At 46.4% G+C, this 15,439-nt stretch overlaps 1 protein-coding gene across 1 annotated transcript; it reads left to right on the top strand.

The window, feature by feature from the left end:
* Window positions 1-1,125: 1,125 nt before the first annotated feature.
* Window positions 1,126-14,959, top strand: TTLL4 (tubulin tyrosine ligase like 4; the record flags this gene model as incomplete). The annotated part of the gene is made up of 18 exons (XM_084245236.1): window positions 1,126-2,582; window positions 3,541-3,653; window positions 3,998-4,061; window positions 5,452-5,573; window positions 5,992-6,102; window positions 6,452-6,528; window positions 7,228-7,419; window positions 7,521-7,603; window positions 7,822-7,950; window positions 9,276-9,398; window positions 9,698-9,796; window positions 10,109-10,243; window positions 10,941-11,078; window positions 12,196-12,298; window positions 12,880-13,090; window positions 13,235-13,305; window positions 14,032-14,117; window positions 14,701-14,959. The coding sequence occupies 18 exons, from the start codon at window positions 1,126-1,128 to the stop codon at window positions 14,957-14,959; spliced, it is 3,573 nt and encodes a 1,190-aa protein (XP_084101362.1).
* Between the last annotated feature and the right edge of the window lie 480 nt (window positions 14,960-15,439).

Raw genomic sequence — 15,439 nt, forward strand, 5'->3', positions numbered from 1 at the left:
CTTACCTTTCCTGCCCCCATCATCTACTCCCCCACTGTGGCTGCTGGAAATTGTTATTTTATTTTATTTTTTAAAGATTTATTTATTTATTTATACAAGCACTGGGTACAGTCAGAAGCGTGGGAGGGTGAGAGAATTCACTAGAGGCAGAGTGGGGAGCAGAGCAGGCAGACTGACGAAGTACACTGCTGAGGGGAGCTGCGGGCACAGCAGGAGAGGTCTGTGTGCCATGTGGGACCCTCACCAGCAGCCGGGGATCGAACCAGTGCTGCAGAGGCTGCAGACAGCTTTGCAGCCCAGCCCTCAACCGCTGCGCCACCAGGGGAGGCCCTGGAAATTATTTTAAATAGAATTGTCATCGTCTACTTCCATCTTGTTTCTTTTTCCCACCGACATGTGAGATGATGGAGTCTTTAAGTCTATATAGGCTGCAAGACTCTTGAAGAGATGAAATTGCCTCGGCACCAGAATGAACACCAAAGATCAGCATCTGAGCTTGTCACACTTAACTGTGAAATGGACACTACACTAGGGACAGCTGAGAATTGGTTAGGGAACAGTAAATATAAAATAGATTTCTCAAGTGGTCTTTGACTTTGGAGAATTGGTTAGTGAAGTAGAAGATACTGGATAGTTGCTCTACCACCCTCAAATTTGCCTTATTCCTAAATATACTAGTATTAGGTGAGGGAAGGAAGCCATTCATATAAGGTCATGGATGGTGAGACAGAAAAATGTGATTTTCTTTGGAGAAAGAGGAAAGAGCAGAGTGAGAGAGTGGGAACACGTTAGCAGATTTACAGTGATGGGACTTTAATGTCCCAGTTCTTGATAAAGCTGCTTTGACTGCATGAGGGCAGCAGGAAGACCACGGAAAACATTCTAAGAGTCTTCCCCAAATAATGACCAAGGCTGGTTGCCCAAGAAAAATGCTGATGTGGGACCGTATTGCTTACCTGAGGACCACTGTAGCACTGAAACTCTCCCCCTAGGACTTTAATATTCCCAGTTGTTTTTCTCCTTTTAGGCTGACGGGCTTCAGGGATGCAGTTGCTACTACTGGAGGTGCGTGGCATCTTACCTGAACCAGGTCATGAAGCCATGTGGCCATGATGTGGACCCCTCATGGCCTCAGCAGGAACAGAGCATTACAGTATTGGCCTCCGGCGGGGAAACAGCTTCAAGCAGAGTGGTCCCTCAGGCACAGTGCCTGCCCCATCACCTGAGAAGCCCTCTGAGGGCAAAGTCTGGTCTCAGGCCCATCAGCAGGTGAAGCCTATCTGGAAGCTGGAGAAAAAGCACGTGGGGACACTTTCAGCCGGGCAGGGCACAGGCTTCTTGGGTGTCCCACCCCAGCCAGCATATTTCTTTTGCCCCAGCACTTTATGTAGCTCTGGGACCACAGCTGTCATTGCAGACCACAGCAACTCCTGTTACCTGCACTCTCTCCCGGACTTGATCAGCAATCCCCTGCTGTACCGCCGCTCCAACTACAGGCACAAACCATACCAGCAGCTGGAGTCGTTTTGCTTGCGTTCAAGCCCATCAGACAAAAGACCTTTTTCTCTTCCTCAACAGAGCCTCCCTGTCAGTCTCACTGCCAATAAGGCCACCTCTTCCATGGTTTTCCCCATGACCCAACCCATGGCATCCTTATCCACAGATCCATACCTCTCGCTGGGAGCAGCTGGGGAAAACCCTTCAGGGAAGAGCCTGGCCTCTGCCATCTCAGGGAAGATCCCATCTCCAATCTCTTCTTCCTACAAACCCATGCTAAATAACAACTCCTTCTTGAGGCCAAATAGCACTAAAGTGCCTTTATCGCAGGCCGCCGAGGGCCTGAAGCCAGTATCTTCACCCAAGATCCAACTTGTCTCCTGGCATCACTCAGGGGGCACTGGAGACTGTATACTCCAGCCTGTTGAACACAAGGTTTCCCAAAGTAGTGGCACTATGCTAAATGATGCCCCTACCCACAACATCCCAACTACCCCTAACTCCTTCAATACTTCCACCACCAGTGTTGCCTCTTCCTGGTATAATCAGAGTAGCCTGGATGGCAATTCTGCTTCTCAGGCTCTGACTAAGGAGGTTCGATTCACTGAGGCTGTAAGGAAGTTGACTGCAAGAAGTTTTGAGAAGAAGCCAAGACCAAGCTACCAGTTTGAACAGTCTTTCATGAATCCCAGCTTGCAGTGGACGCCCATCAACAAGAACAGACAGTGGAAACCTGTGAAAGGCCAGCAATTTTCTCAGGAGGATGCTGGAGCAGACAGTAGGATCCTCTCTGGGTCCTCAGACACCTTGGAGTTGGACAGTACAGTCTTCTGTACTAAACGTATCAGCATTCACCTCCTTGCCTCTCACACCAGTGGGCTTAGTCATAGTCCTACCTGTGGCTCTCTGCCTGAGCGCAACTCTCCACCACTTGAAGAAGACAAAACTCTGGCTCTGCTTTCACCACCTCAGCCCCTTGGCATTGCTGACATGACTACCTGCCTCTCTTCCATCCATCTGAGCCAACTTGGGAAGGAGGGGCCTAAGGTATCCAGAGAGCTGGATTTAGCTGCTAGGGATGTTGGGTAAGTTGGGGAAGGTTTTTGGCTCATTTAGAAAAGTAGAATGTGTATACCATAATTTGGAGACACCCAGTCAATGGCTCTGAGGTTTGGTTTTATTATTTAGCTGCCTTAGAATTGTTTCATTTTAGGACAGAGAGCAGCAAACTACAACTTGCATGCCAAATGTGCATGCGTTTCCTGCCTTTGTAAATAAAGCAGGAAATGTAAATAAATAATAAATGTAACAATATAATAAATGTATAAATGTAATAATAAATGTAATCATATTTATTACATAATAAATGTAATAAATAATAAATGTAAAGAAAGCATTTACTGCTGTTTTTGGCTACTTGCATGTTAAAATTTTAGGGTTGAGTAGTTGTGACATACTGAATGGCCCACAAAATTGAATATGCTCTCTGTTTCTTTAGAGGAAGAGGGGGAGGTGCAGCACTTTAGGTTAAAACTAGGGGAGAGATAAAAATCCTAAATACCACATGTTGGGTTCTGTGGCTTTTCTGCCTAATTCCAAATCTAGTCAAGTTCTCAATTGTTCCTGAGTGATAGCTGTTTCAGAGTTAGGGCGTACACACAGACATGGCTCTGTCTCTTCTGCCTGGTTACCTCTGTGGAACTGTGGTCCAGTAAGGCCTTAGTCTGAGTTTCCAGAGAGATGTTTAGGGACATTTGAAGTCAATTATCAGACATTCATTGATGGTGTTTTATATGCAGAATTTTGTCCTTAAATGCTATGAAGGACTTCAGAGAAGATGGAAGACTTAGTGCTTCTCTGCAGAGTAGGGGATGTAAGGTTGAGGAACTATGACTAGACCTAAGCTATGAGGGCAAGAGATCCAGGCAAGAGACCGCAGGTTGGTGACTGGGGAAAAGATAAACTTGGGAAATGATGAAGAATTGAGAAACTGACCTGTTTTTTGGAGTTAACTCAGCTTGGGGCCTTGGTTCTTATTTCCAGTTCAGCTACCGACCTTCAGCTAGACCGGGTGGAGGCTGAAGATTTAGAAGAAGAGCTTGTTGATGGTTTGGAAGACAGCTGTAGCCATGATGAGAATGAAGAGGAGGAAGACGGTGAGTAGGGGACCCTCTGACCTCCAGCTGAGAATTGGGCACCATCTGTTAGGGAAGGGGGCTAACAAATGTGTACCAGGTCCTTGACTCTACACTAATCATTCACTTTGGGGGTGTCTAAAGTGTTAGTAGATTTTGTGGCACTTTGTTCTTTAGTCCTCCTGTCCCATAGTCTTGCCTTCTCCCTGCTACTCAAGCTTCAGGAAGGCAGTGCGAGGCAGCAGGGTGGTGCTTGTGGCTACGCAAGGTGGCTGAACCCAGGATGTCCAAGGAGGAGCTTCCTGGGCTTGGTAAGTTTGTGTAGCAGCCTCTCCCAGTTGGAACTTCTCTGCTCTTCCCCCTAGGAGACTCAGAGTACTCCTCATTCAGTGGTGTCTCCCCCAGCGAGTCGGTAGCAGTGATCTCTCGGTGAGTGTTAGCTGTGTAGATCGTTGGTAGATGCTGGATTTGACATCACACCTACTTCAAGACAGCTGTTTAGCCCTTTATTTAACCTTTTTGATTCATAAGATAAAATTCACAAAAGGTGTTTGGTAATAATTTGCCTGTGAATTTAATGTCTTTACAATGTACAGATCTTGTCTATCTGAGGCTTAAACATGGAGGTTGCGGAATCCCAAACCACTTTGCATTTTAAAGATGCCTGAAATCACAAATACTTTTGGATTGCTAAAATCTTATTTTTTCCCAATTGTGATAGTTGAGGATTCACTTTTTTTTTTAAAGATTTATTTATTTATGCATACAACTAACTGGGGTACAGGCCAGAGGTGTGGGGGCAGGGATTGGTAAGAGGATTCACCAGAGACAGAGTGGGGAACAGAACAGGCAGATTGACTGAAATACACTGCTGAGGGGAGCAATGGGCGAGTCAGGAGAGGTCTGTTACACCATGCGGGTAGCTCCCTGGCCGGGGATCGAACTTGTGCTGCGGAGGCTGCGGATAGCTTCATAGGTTGCATCTTAACCCCTTGCACCACCAGGGAGGGTTCACTGTTTTGAGACCTCTTAAGGTAACGTTGGCCAAGCCATTGTTGGAACAGCCAGTAGGGAGCCCATGAGGCCCTCTGCCCCAGATCCCTAGAGCTGCTTTATCACACAGCTCTACATGTTAAGTCTGGCTTCACAGTTATTTCCAAAGTGAAGAAGAGTTAATCATCCTTGTATCTTCAGAAAAACCTAAATATAAAATGAATTAGAAGCATAACTGTCTCTTTTCTTTCCATTGCTTTTTTCCCCTTTAAAAACCTCTGTACTACTTCTTAGGTCTTTTGTATTTTTCTTCCATTTTAGTTATCCTTATCTATTTCTCTTTGTCTTAGTGTAGCATAGTCCTCTATTATTACCTAGCTGAATTCATTATCTCTGCTTGGAACCACTCTTTTCAGGGACTTATCTATCTAGCCTCTGGCTTGTCACAGCAAGTTTTGGAACTGTATCATAGGGTGAAGTTTTGCAAAATTTTGTCTTTAGGTGACATTTAATGGTGTACTTCTGTATTGGTTAGCCCTGGCACTTTATGGATCAGTATTTACAAAATAATTAAGCACTTTGTAGAATCACAATTTAAAAGAATACCTGAAATGGGCCTCCCCTGGTGGCGCAGCGGTTGAGCACTGGGTTGTGAGGCTGCCCACAGCCTCTGCAGTGCCAGTTCGAGCCCGGGCCGCCTGCGAAGGTCCCACCAAAAAAAAAAAAAAAAAAAAGAAAGTATACCTGAAAGAAATGCTAACTAATAATAACAACACTTAGGGCTGGGCTTTGTCTTTCTTTGCCACATGTCTTTTTTTTATCTTAGGAACTGCACGGAGATTCTGACCCAACCCCTTTCCACTGAGAAAGTTGTCCGACCAGCTCTCATCTATAGTCTCTTTCCCAACGTGCCCCCTACCATCTATTTTGGCACTCGGGATGAGAGAGGTAAACCTCAGCGGAGCTCCCAGGAGAAGGAAGGAGACTGACAAAGTTGGGAGGAGTGGAAGGGGCTGTTGGGTGGTTATCATCACACTGGGAACTCAGCTGCCCACTTCCCACCACCCCTGTTGGTTTAATATGGCCTGTTTTCTCACCTTACAACTGACCCTTATAGGCCTTATAATCTCATGCTTAGTTCATGCTCTCTATCTTTGTTTTTTCTTCTTTCAATTTCCCCTTCTTTCTGTGTTCCTCATTTCTAGGCTGCTCCCATCTGCCCCAGAGCATGCTCCTTTGAAATTTAGATCTGGATCAATACTTAGTGGTGTGCCTACCCAGACAGGGTTGAACAGCAGTGCCGTCTTTTCCCTCTTCTCACCTTGAATCTCCTGTCTTCCTCCACCTCCTGCCCCTTTTCCCTCAGTGGAGAAACTTCCCTGGGAGCAGAGGAAGCTGCTTCGGTGGAAGATGAGCACAGTGACCCCCAACATTGTCAAGCAGACCATTGGACGGTCCCACTTCAAAGTCAGCAAGCGTGAGTCACTTACCTTCCTTCGAGCCTGTCCTCTGCCCCAACAGATGGGCTTTGGACAGGAGGAGAGTCCTAGATACTTACTATTCTGTGGGCACCCTGTCTTAAAGTTGTCAACCTTATCTGGAGTCATAACTCTGAAATCCCTATGGGCTGGAGCCCATTCTTCAAAACTGGAAAACAGAGGTCCATTGTTCTACCAGCGCCTCATGTAGGACAGCTCCATGGAAACTCTTTGAGAACAGGGCCTGGGAACTGTGCCCAGGCCCAATGGTATTTCTGGAGCTTCTGAGCCTGTCTCTGTCCCAGGGACCGAACTAGCAGAACTGACTCCCTGATGTGTCTTCTATAGGAAATGATGACTGGCTAGGCTGCTGGGGCCACCACATGAAGTCTCCTAGTTTCCGATCCATTCGGGAGCATCAGAAGGTATGGATCTTTCTGAGAATCTTTCCCCCTGGACATTCCTAGACAGGAAGAAGTCAGTATTGGGAGTGGGGGAGGGAAGAGGATGATGACCATGGAGAAGTTATCAAGGTTTATAAAGGACTGGAGAAGTTACAGGAGGGGGGTGTAGTGTGACTCTGGTAGATCATACATAGCCAGCAGTTCAGCTGCAGGGTCTTGGACAGTCACAGCCTCTACAAGAGGCTTTTCTCGAATGTGTGTTTTCAGTTGATGATATTTTCCCTGTAACTACTGCATTGACTTCATTCCTCAAAATTGAATATGTGTTATGAGGACTCTCATCTCATGTTGGAACACAAGACCCTTGCCCCAGACTTACTGAAGGCCATACGTTTTCCTATAAGCTGTTTTGTTCTAGTGTTGTGAAAAAAGAATTAACAGCTTTTTTTTGTACTGCTGGTGAACAGCATCTCTATCACTGTTAAATGTTATCGACTGTCAGCTCTAGGGAACATTAAATTTTTTTGTGTTTTTTTGTGTCTTATCTTTTGGTGAGTAATCTGCAGCTAAACTTAAGGACATATGATGGTGATAATAAGATGGAGCAGAGGCTTGGGTTGTTGCGGAGGAAGTTGGAATGGTATAGTGAGTGTCTTATGCACTCTTCCTTGTGGTCTCACCTGGGCCCTCTTCTGACTCTCACCTTTGTCCCTTCTGTAGCTGAATCACTTCCCAGGTTCATTCCAGATTGGGCGAAAGGACAGACTGTGGCGGAACCTGTCCCGTATGCAGAGCCGCTTTGGCAGGAAGGAGTTCAGTTTCTTCCCCCAATCCTTTATCCTGCCCCAGGATGCCAAGCTCCTGCGGAAAGCCTGGGAGAGCAGCAGTCGCCAAAAGTGGATTGTTAAACCAGTGAGTGAGTCACAGTGGGTAGTAGACGGTGGACTTGGTCTGAAAGTGGGAAAACCAAAGAACTGGGCCAGGAGCAAATGTCATCTCATTTCTACTTCTAGCCAGCATCAGCCCGAGGCATTGGCATCCAGGTCATTCACAAGTGGAGTCAGCTCCCCAAGCGAAGGCCTCTTCTGGTGCAGAGGTGAGCCTATTTCCCTCCTAGACCCCTTACCCATCTCCTCATCCTGGAGCTTCCCTTTTTACAGTGTTCTCCTGCCCTTTGTCCTTCTCGACAAAGTCTTTCCTCACATAACTATTTTCAGGCCTGTCCTGGAGACTGTTAGCTGGCTTATTCCTCATTTACCCACTGAACCCCAGCTCATTTGTCAGGTGCCTGACTCTGACTTCTCCCCTGTGTAGGTACCTACACAAACCCTACCTCATCAGTGGCAGTAAATTTGATCTGCGAATCTATGTTTACGTCACCTCCTATGACCCACTGCGGATTTACCTCTTTTCAGATGGACTTGTCCGCTTTGCCAGTTGCAAGTATGTGGTAGTGGTGAGGTGTCACCCTGACTGTTTTGGGGGTCTGTTTTTTTAAGGGGGAGGGAAGCTGGAGGACACTGAAGAGAAAATAATAAATGTTTTGTTCGCCGGAAAGAAAGTGGGGTATATTTGGGAAAACCTTGTCTTCCTTGATTTTCACAAGAGTAGTTTATGATACTGCTCATCAGATGTGTGGGGATTCCTTCCCTCCACCACCAGCCTAAGCACTTCTCCACAATACCAGCAGGATGCCCTACAATTTAACTCCATTTTGACAGTGTTTATCCTGAGAGAGAGTAAGATCGCACAGGTTATGGGCTCAGTCCCACAGAACTGCACCCATCCCGCTTCAAATGACAATTGCAAGTCCAGTTGTTGTCACCTGTGCTTCTGATCACTGTGAATCTGATGTTCCAATGACTGCCTTCTTGGATTCAGTTAATTTGCAGAGCAGCTCACAGAACTCAAGGAAACAGCTTACTGGTTTGTTATAAAAGGATATGATAAAGGTTACAGATGAATGCACAGATGGAAGAGTTTCATTGTGCAAGGGTATGTGGGAACTTCTCTGCCCTCTTCGGCTTGCTGCTTCCACCACTCCCACATATTCACCCACCTGGAAGTTCTCCAAACCCCATACTTGTGGGATTTTTATGGAGACTTCATCACATAGACATGTTTGATCGTTAACTCCATTTTGAGCCCCTTTCCTGTCTCAAGAGATTGGAGGCATGGGGTTGAAAATTCTAAGCTTCTATTCATGGCTTGGTCTTTCCAGTGACCAGCTGTGTTCCAGAAGCCCACTCAGAGTTGCTGCATTGGAACAAAAGACACTGCTGTCACCTAGGAAATTTCAAGGACCCTGTGTCAGAAATTGTGGTCAAAGAGCAAATAATTAGAACAAGAGATGTTCCTAGTGTTCTTTCTACTTCTCAATACTTAGACATTTACAAGACATTTACTTAGACATTTACAATACTTAGACATTCACGAGTTCTGAATTGAGGGCAGAGACTAGTATATTTCTTAGCATAAATCACAAAGTATAACATGGGGAATGAGAAATAAGGAGATTCTCTAGTACACTGAATTCAGTAGAAGTCTTGACTGAACCATCCTGAGAGGGTCTTTTTGTGAGACATTAGGAGGAAAAATGAATTTCTGGAAAGTGACCTTACCAGTGAACATACTTCTCAAGTCCTTGCACACCTGAAGAGATCTGTCTACTTGTTAGGATTTTACCTCTTTAGGTTTTAGTAAAACATTTGGAACATTGTCCATATGCTCTCTCACCATCTTACTTCTGCCTTTTTCCCCTGTTCTAGGTATTCCCCTTCCATGAAGAGTCTTAGTAACAAGTTCATGCACCTGACCAACTACAGTGTCAATAAAAAGAACACGGAGTACCAGACCAATGAAGATGAAACTGCCTGCCAGGGCCACAAATGGTACTTAGGAGTGTCCCTGTCAGGCGGGGCCTAGAGATGCCCAGGGTTTTGAGTTTGGGGAGGTTCATGGGGATGATGAGTGGAGGAGTAATATAAAATGAAAAGATTAAAGACTTGGTGATTCAGAATTGGTCTGCTAGCATTCAAATTCATCTCTTTCTGAAATCAAAATATCAAAAGAAGAAATATGAAGAAAATACCTCTGGGCCTCGTAATTCCTTTTTCTCTTTTGTTCATCTTCACTCATTCTGAGAATACAAACCCCGCGTGGTCTGGTCTTCTCTCTGTTCCCCTGCCAGGGCATTGAAAGCTTTGTGGAATTACCTGAACCAGAAGGGCGTCAATAGTGATGTCATCTGGGAGAAGATAAAGGATGTTGTTGTCAAAACCATCATTTCGTGAGTCATACTCCCACCCTGGATGTGGGGCTGCCACTGACCCTTTCTGTTCTCCTGGGCCTCCACACTGCTGTGCTCTGGACTTAGATCATACTGTGTTTCAGTTTCTGAGAACAAGAATGGGGAGGAGCAGATAGAGTTAAATTCTGCTTTTCTATAGAACTGCTGGCCCCCGTTAGAAGCATCTCTTGAGAGCTACTTTCCTGCATGGTTTTCGTTCTCCCATCTCTGGGCCATTTTCCTGTAATGGCAACTTTGGACAGGGTCCTTCTGGAGGAGCTGGGCTGAATACTTCCTCCACTTTGTGCTCAGGTCAGAACCCTATGTGATCAGCCTGCTGAAGATGTACGTGCGGCGACCCTACAACTGCCACGAACTCTTTGGCTTTGACATCATGCTGGACGAGAACCTCAAGCCTTGGGTCCTGGAAGTCAACATTTCCCCAAGGTAGATGGTTTTCTTAGGTACCCACAGTAGAAGTTACCTAAAACCTCATAGTCTGTTTCTGCTCTAGTCTTGCTGACTTTGGGATTTGTGTTTTCCCTTCATGGTGTGTTTGCTCATGCATTTGTTCTTTGCCATTATCTCAAGGTTCTATGAGGATGGAGAGCGATTGTTAAAAGTTGTTTTTTAAGGTTTATTTATTTATGCATACAAGAGCTGGGGTACAGGCCAGAGATGTGGGGGTGGTGAGAGGATTCACCAGAGACAGAGTAGGGAACAGAACAGGTAGACTGACTGAAATACACTGCTGAGGGCAGCAGCGGGCGAGTCAGGAGAGATCTGCTGCGCCATGTGGGTTTCTCCCTGGTCGGCCGGGGATGGAACTCGTGCTGCAGAGGCTGCAGGTTGCTTCATAGTGTGGTGCTTAACCCCTTGTGCCACTGGGGAGGCCCTAAAAGTTGTTCTTTTAAACTTGATCCTGACGGCATGCTTTTCCCTAGCAACTGAAAGTACCACCCTAAGTGAGGTCATTCATTGTCTGTGGAGCCAGAAGACCCCCCGGATAGTGCTCATGAGTTTGCATGTTTGAGCTCTTTCATCCTGGGGCAGCCAGGGAGTAAATAGGGCTAGTGCTGACCTGGACTTACGACCGGAAGCAGTTGTGGAGTACTGCTTTGAACTCTGCATCTTTTCTCCATAGTCTCCACTCTAACTCTCCACTGGACATCAGCATCAAAGGCCAGATGATCCGTGACCTTCTGAACCTGGCGGGTTTTGTCCTGCCCAGTGCAGATGATATTGCTTCCAGCACTAGCAGCTCCAGCAGCTCCACCACCAGGTCAGCCTGCTTGCTCTCTCCTGCTACTCTCTGTGGTCCTACATGCAGCCCACCCGGGCTTCACTACCACATCAGTGCCCCCAAGAGCATGTTTGGTAGTACTGCTTCTCTGGTTGGGAGTCTCTACAGGACCTGGGGAATCAGCTTTAAGTTGCACACCTTCCTTTCCCAGACATCCCTTCCTTTGCTTCTCTTCCTGTTCCCACGCTCTGACAGACTCTCAGGAACCTCATGGTTGGCATGATCATTGAGGACCAATTAGTTTGATTTTCTCTCAAACATTGCTTGCCTCTCACAGTTGACTGATATGGTCCTGGTCCCCTGTGCTCATGGGAATTTTTCCTCCTGAAATGCACCTCAGTTGTACTCTTCATGCATCCATCAAAGCCTAGCTAACGGCAGCATCTTCACGACGCAGTGTGGGTTCTCTGCTCCACACCCCCTATCACTCAGAACCACTCTTGAGGAAAGGGAGTGATACCTGTTTGGCACTTCTATAGCAACTTTAGTGTCCTCAAATTTGTAGCTGAGGAGACTGAAAATCACTGGTATTAAGTAACCCATCAAGGTTGTTCAACTGATAAAGTAGAGGTACAATTCAAATCCTGATTTGCTGGTAACGGCACTTGCCTTCTCCACCATACCTTGTAGACACATGTTTGGCTCTGTGCTATGGTGGTTACTTATCATTTGACATTGACCATCCCATAAGCAACTTGGAGGCCATCTTTCATTCTCACTAGTAATCAGAGTAATGTGGTTGAAGAAACTGAAGTGCAGTGAGGTCAAGTAGCTTTCCCATGATCACACAGCCAATAGGACTGGATTGGGTATTTAGTTATGTGTTTACTAAATTAAACTAAACTGTACAGTGATTATTCCAGGGTCGTCTTTTTACCCATTCGATGTACTCTAAAGAGGTATTTTGTACTCTCTTAGTTCTTCCAGTACTTGATCTTTGACTTTTAGACAAGCTACTTGTGTGGGGTGCACTGTAGTATGGTCTAGTCAGCTGTCCATACTTCCTTCTCTTCTCTGGTAAGGACCGACCTCTACATGTCCTCAGGATGTAAACCTGCAGACTTTACCCTTTGCTTCCTTTCTACCCCTACCTTAGCCTGCCCAGCTCCCCCAGGGACAAAAGTCGAATGGCCCCAGAGCACTTCACTGCACAGAGGATGAAGAAAGCCTACTATCTGACTCCCAAAATTCCTGATCAGGTAGGAGATTGCCTGCTATCCAGCAGAAGCTGCTCTGGTCAAACATTTGGGATCTTGAGGCAGCCAGGTTTGCCTTTCTGTAGAGTAAGGTTTCCTATGTAGGTCTGGGATCCCTTTGGTGTGCAGAGATTTGTTGGCACATACATTGTTCTCTGAGAGCACTGATGACTTTCACCATGTTTTCAAGAGCCACAGCTCTTAAAAAATGGTGTACTCAGCTCATTCTTTTTGCTAGAGTTGTAGATCCTTTGGGTTTCTCTCCCTAAGGTGTATAAGCTCCTGGGAGTCTGGTTAGAGTAGCGAGCTCAAGACTATTGCCAAATGAGTTGCTACATTATGATCTTGACTCCTCCAACAGACTGCTTAACCTCTGCACCCAGTGGTATCTTCCTCTCTCAGCTAAGCTCAGTAGACTTGGGAATAGTGAGACCTGGAACTGGCCCACCAGGCTGCCTTGGTGGTCCTGCAGTCTTAGAGCCCTGGGACCCCAGAGCTGTGCCCCTTGTCCCCCAGCCGCGTGGTTCTCTGCCTCCAGCTTACACTGTGTCACATCCTCATCCTCTGTGTTCCTTTGGCCATAGGACTTCTATGCATCCGTGCTGGATGTCCTGACACCAGATGACGTTCGGATTCTGGTTGAGATGGAGGATGAGTTTTCTCGCCGTGGTCAATTCGAACGAATTTTTCCTTCTCGTATCTCCTCTCGTTATCTTCGCTTTTTTGAGCAGCCACGATATTTCAACATTCTCACTACCCAATGGGAACAGAAGTACCATGGCAACAAGCTAAAAGGTGATGCCTTCTCCTTGCCCACAAGAGGCCATATTCAGTGAGAGATTAAATTTCAGGAGACTGTGCAATGGGCCTTTCTGGCAAGAGGTATTGGCAGTGTTGATTTTACTCTCTTTAATGACATCCCTGCTAATCTTGTCCTAGGAGTAGATCTGCTTCGGAGTTGGTGCTACAAAGGGTTCCACACAGGAGCCATCTCTGATTCTGCTCCAGTAGTGAGTGATGCCTTGGTGTGGGGTGGGAGTGGGCTCATCTCCATCTCAGGTCCCTCTGTCCTATGCCTGACAAGCACAGAATGGGTTGGATATAGGTCTAGACCCAGTCACTTCCCCACTAGGCCCTCCCCCCTTCCCTTTTAAAGGAATAATAGCCTCAGGATTCTCTGGTTTCCTTTTTTTCAAGGATCAAAAAGTGCTCTTAGCCTCAGCTTCTTGTCTGTTTTTTTTTTTTTTATAGACGCATGTTTTTGTTTTATTTGTTTGTTTGTTTGTTTGTTTGTTTTTTGTTTATACATGCACTGGGTACAGTCAGAACACGGGAGGGTGAGAGAATTCACCAGAGCCAGAGCAGGGAGCAGAGCAGGCAGAAGAACGGAAGTACACTGCTGAGGGGAGCAGCGGGCTGCAGGAGAGGTCTGCGCGCCATGTGGGACCCTCCTCCAGTGGCCAGGGAGCAGCCCGGGATCGAACAGGCGCCGCAGAGGCCGCGGGCAGCTTCACAACCCAGCTCTCAACCGCTGCGCCACCGGGGAGGCCCTCAGCTTCTTGTCTGAATCCATAGATAACCAAGACCTTTTTCTACGTGGTCCCCATAGCTGAGGGTAGAGCGGGGGGAGCTCTGAGATCACTCAGAGGTAGAGCTGGGAAAGTTCCCTGGCCCCAAACACTCCCATCTTACCTCTGCCTAGCCTTTTTGACCTCATTGGCTTCTTTGCTTTTCAGTGGTCTCTCCCGACATCACTTCTCACTACCCCAAAGGGCGACATGATGTTCAATACTTTCTCTAAATCAGAGACTGGCAAGCCCGGGTAAGTGCTGCCTGCAAAAGGGAAAGGTATTTGTGTGAGTTCAGAGTTTTCTTCCTTCCCAGATTATGATGAGATCAACGTTTTCCCACTGGGGAATTGTGAGAATATCAGAATATGCAGCCAAAATGTCCACTTCCTGGTGGCTCTTGGTTTGCTCAGTGAAGATGAGCTAGAGCCCAGAATCATCTGCAGAAGCACCACTGTCAGCCATACTTGCTAGCTGTAGGGATCTATAGCCCCCCAGCACTCACACATTCACACTTGCACTTCAGCTCTGAAGCCTTCAGATTCATAAAATCTATTTTATGGAGATATATATAAATATATATATAAATGTTTATATATATAAATTTTTATATATAAATATTTTTATATAATTTTTATATATAAAATTTTTATTATATAAATTTTTATATGTGAATATAAATGTTGATGTATGCTTACATTTATATAAGTAAATATATATGTTTTATGGAATATACCACTGTAATGTTGTGTCTGGCCCAGACTAAAGGCATATCACAGGTTAAAGTCTCAGCTATACAGTATATCAGTTACTTCTTTCCCCACCTGTTCCCTTTAGAAAACATAGCTCCTCCGAGGGAAGCGTACCACTCTCTGAAGATGGGAACTCTCCCAAGCCCAAGAAGACCCAAGCTGGCCTGTCCCCTCTCCCCAAGAAACTCAGTTCCTCAGTCGACGGTGAGGACACCAGCAAAGAGCCCAGCCACTCTGCCCAGGTGTTACCTGTGATCAAGTACTCTGGGCGGACTTCAGGACTCTCTCCTTCCCCAGCCTCCCAGTCTACCAGTGACTCACTCCTGGCTGCTATGAGCCCATGACTGGCCTCTCTCCAGTAGCCCCTGTCCAGGAGCACCAGTGTTAGCTACCTCACAGGAACTGGCCAGCCAGCCAGCCAGTCAGCCAGCCTGAACCCCCACCCCCTCCACCTTGCCCGTCCTCAGAATATTTTTTGAAGTCGTCGAATTGCAGAAGATGGGTATTTGGAGGGGTGGTATGGATGAAGAGAAGGTGAAGGAGGTTTACCCTCTTGTCACTTTCTGCCTGGCTGGCACCGCATATCTCAGCAGAGAAGCCAATTATGGCCACTCAGCCTTATAAAACAGGGTTTGGTTTCTACCTTCAGAGAGCCATGTGTGGTTTGTTTGGGGCTTGGATGCAGAGATTGAATTATAACTCAAGAGGAGAAAACATACTGAAGGAATTTAGGCCAGAAGTCCTTTTGTTCTATAATTGAGGAGATTCCTCTGAAGATCTTCATTTCCTCAGGTCTCACTTCCCCTACCCCACTCCTCGACCTG

This window comes from Talpa europaea (assembly GCF_964194135.1).
Source record: "Talpa europaea genome assembly, chromosome: 1".
Lineage (NCBI taxonomy): Eukaryota > Metazoa > Chordata > Mammalia > Eulipotyphla > Talpidae > Talpa > Talpa europaea.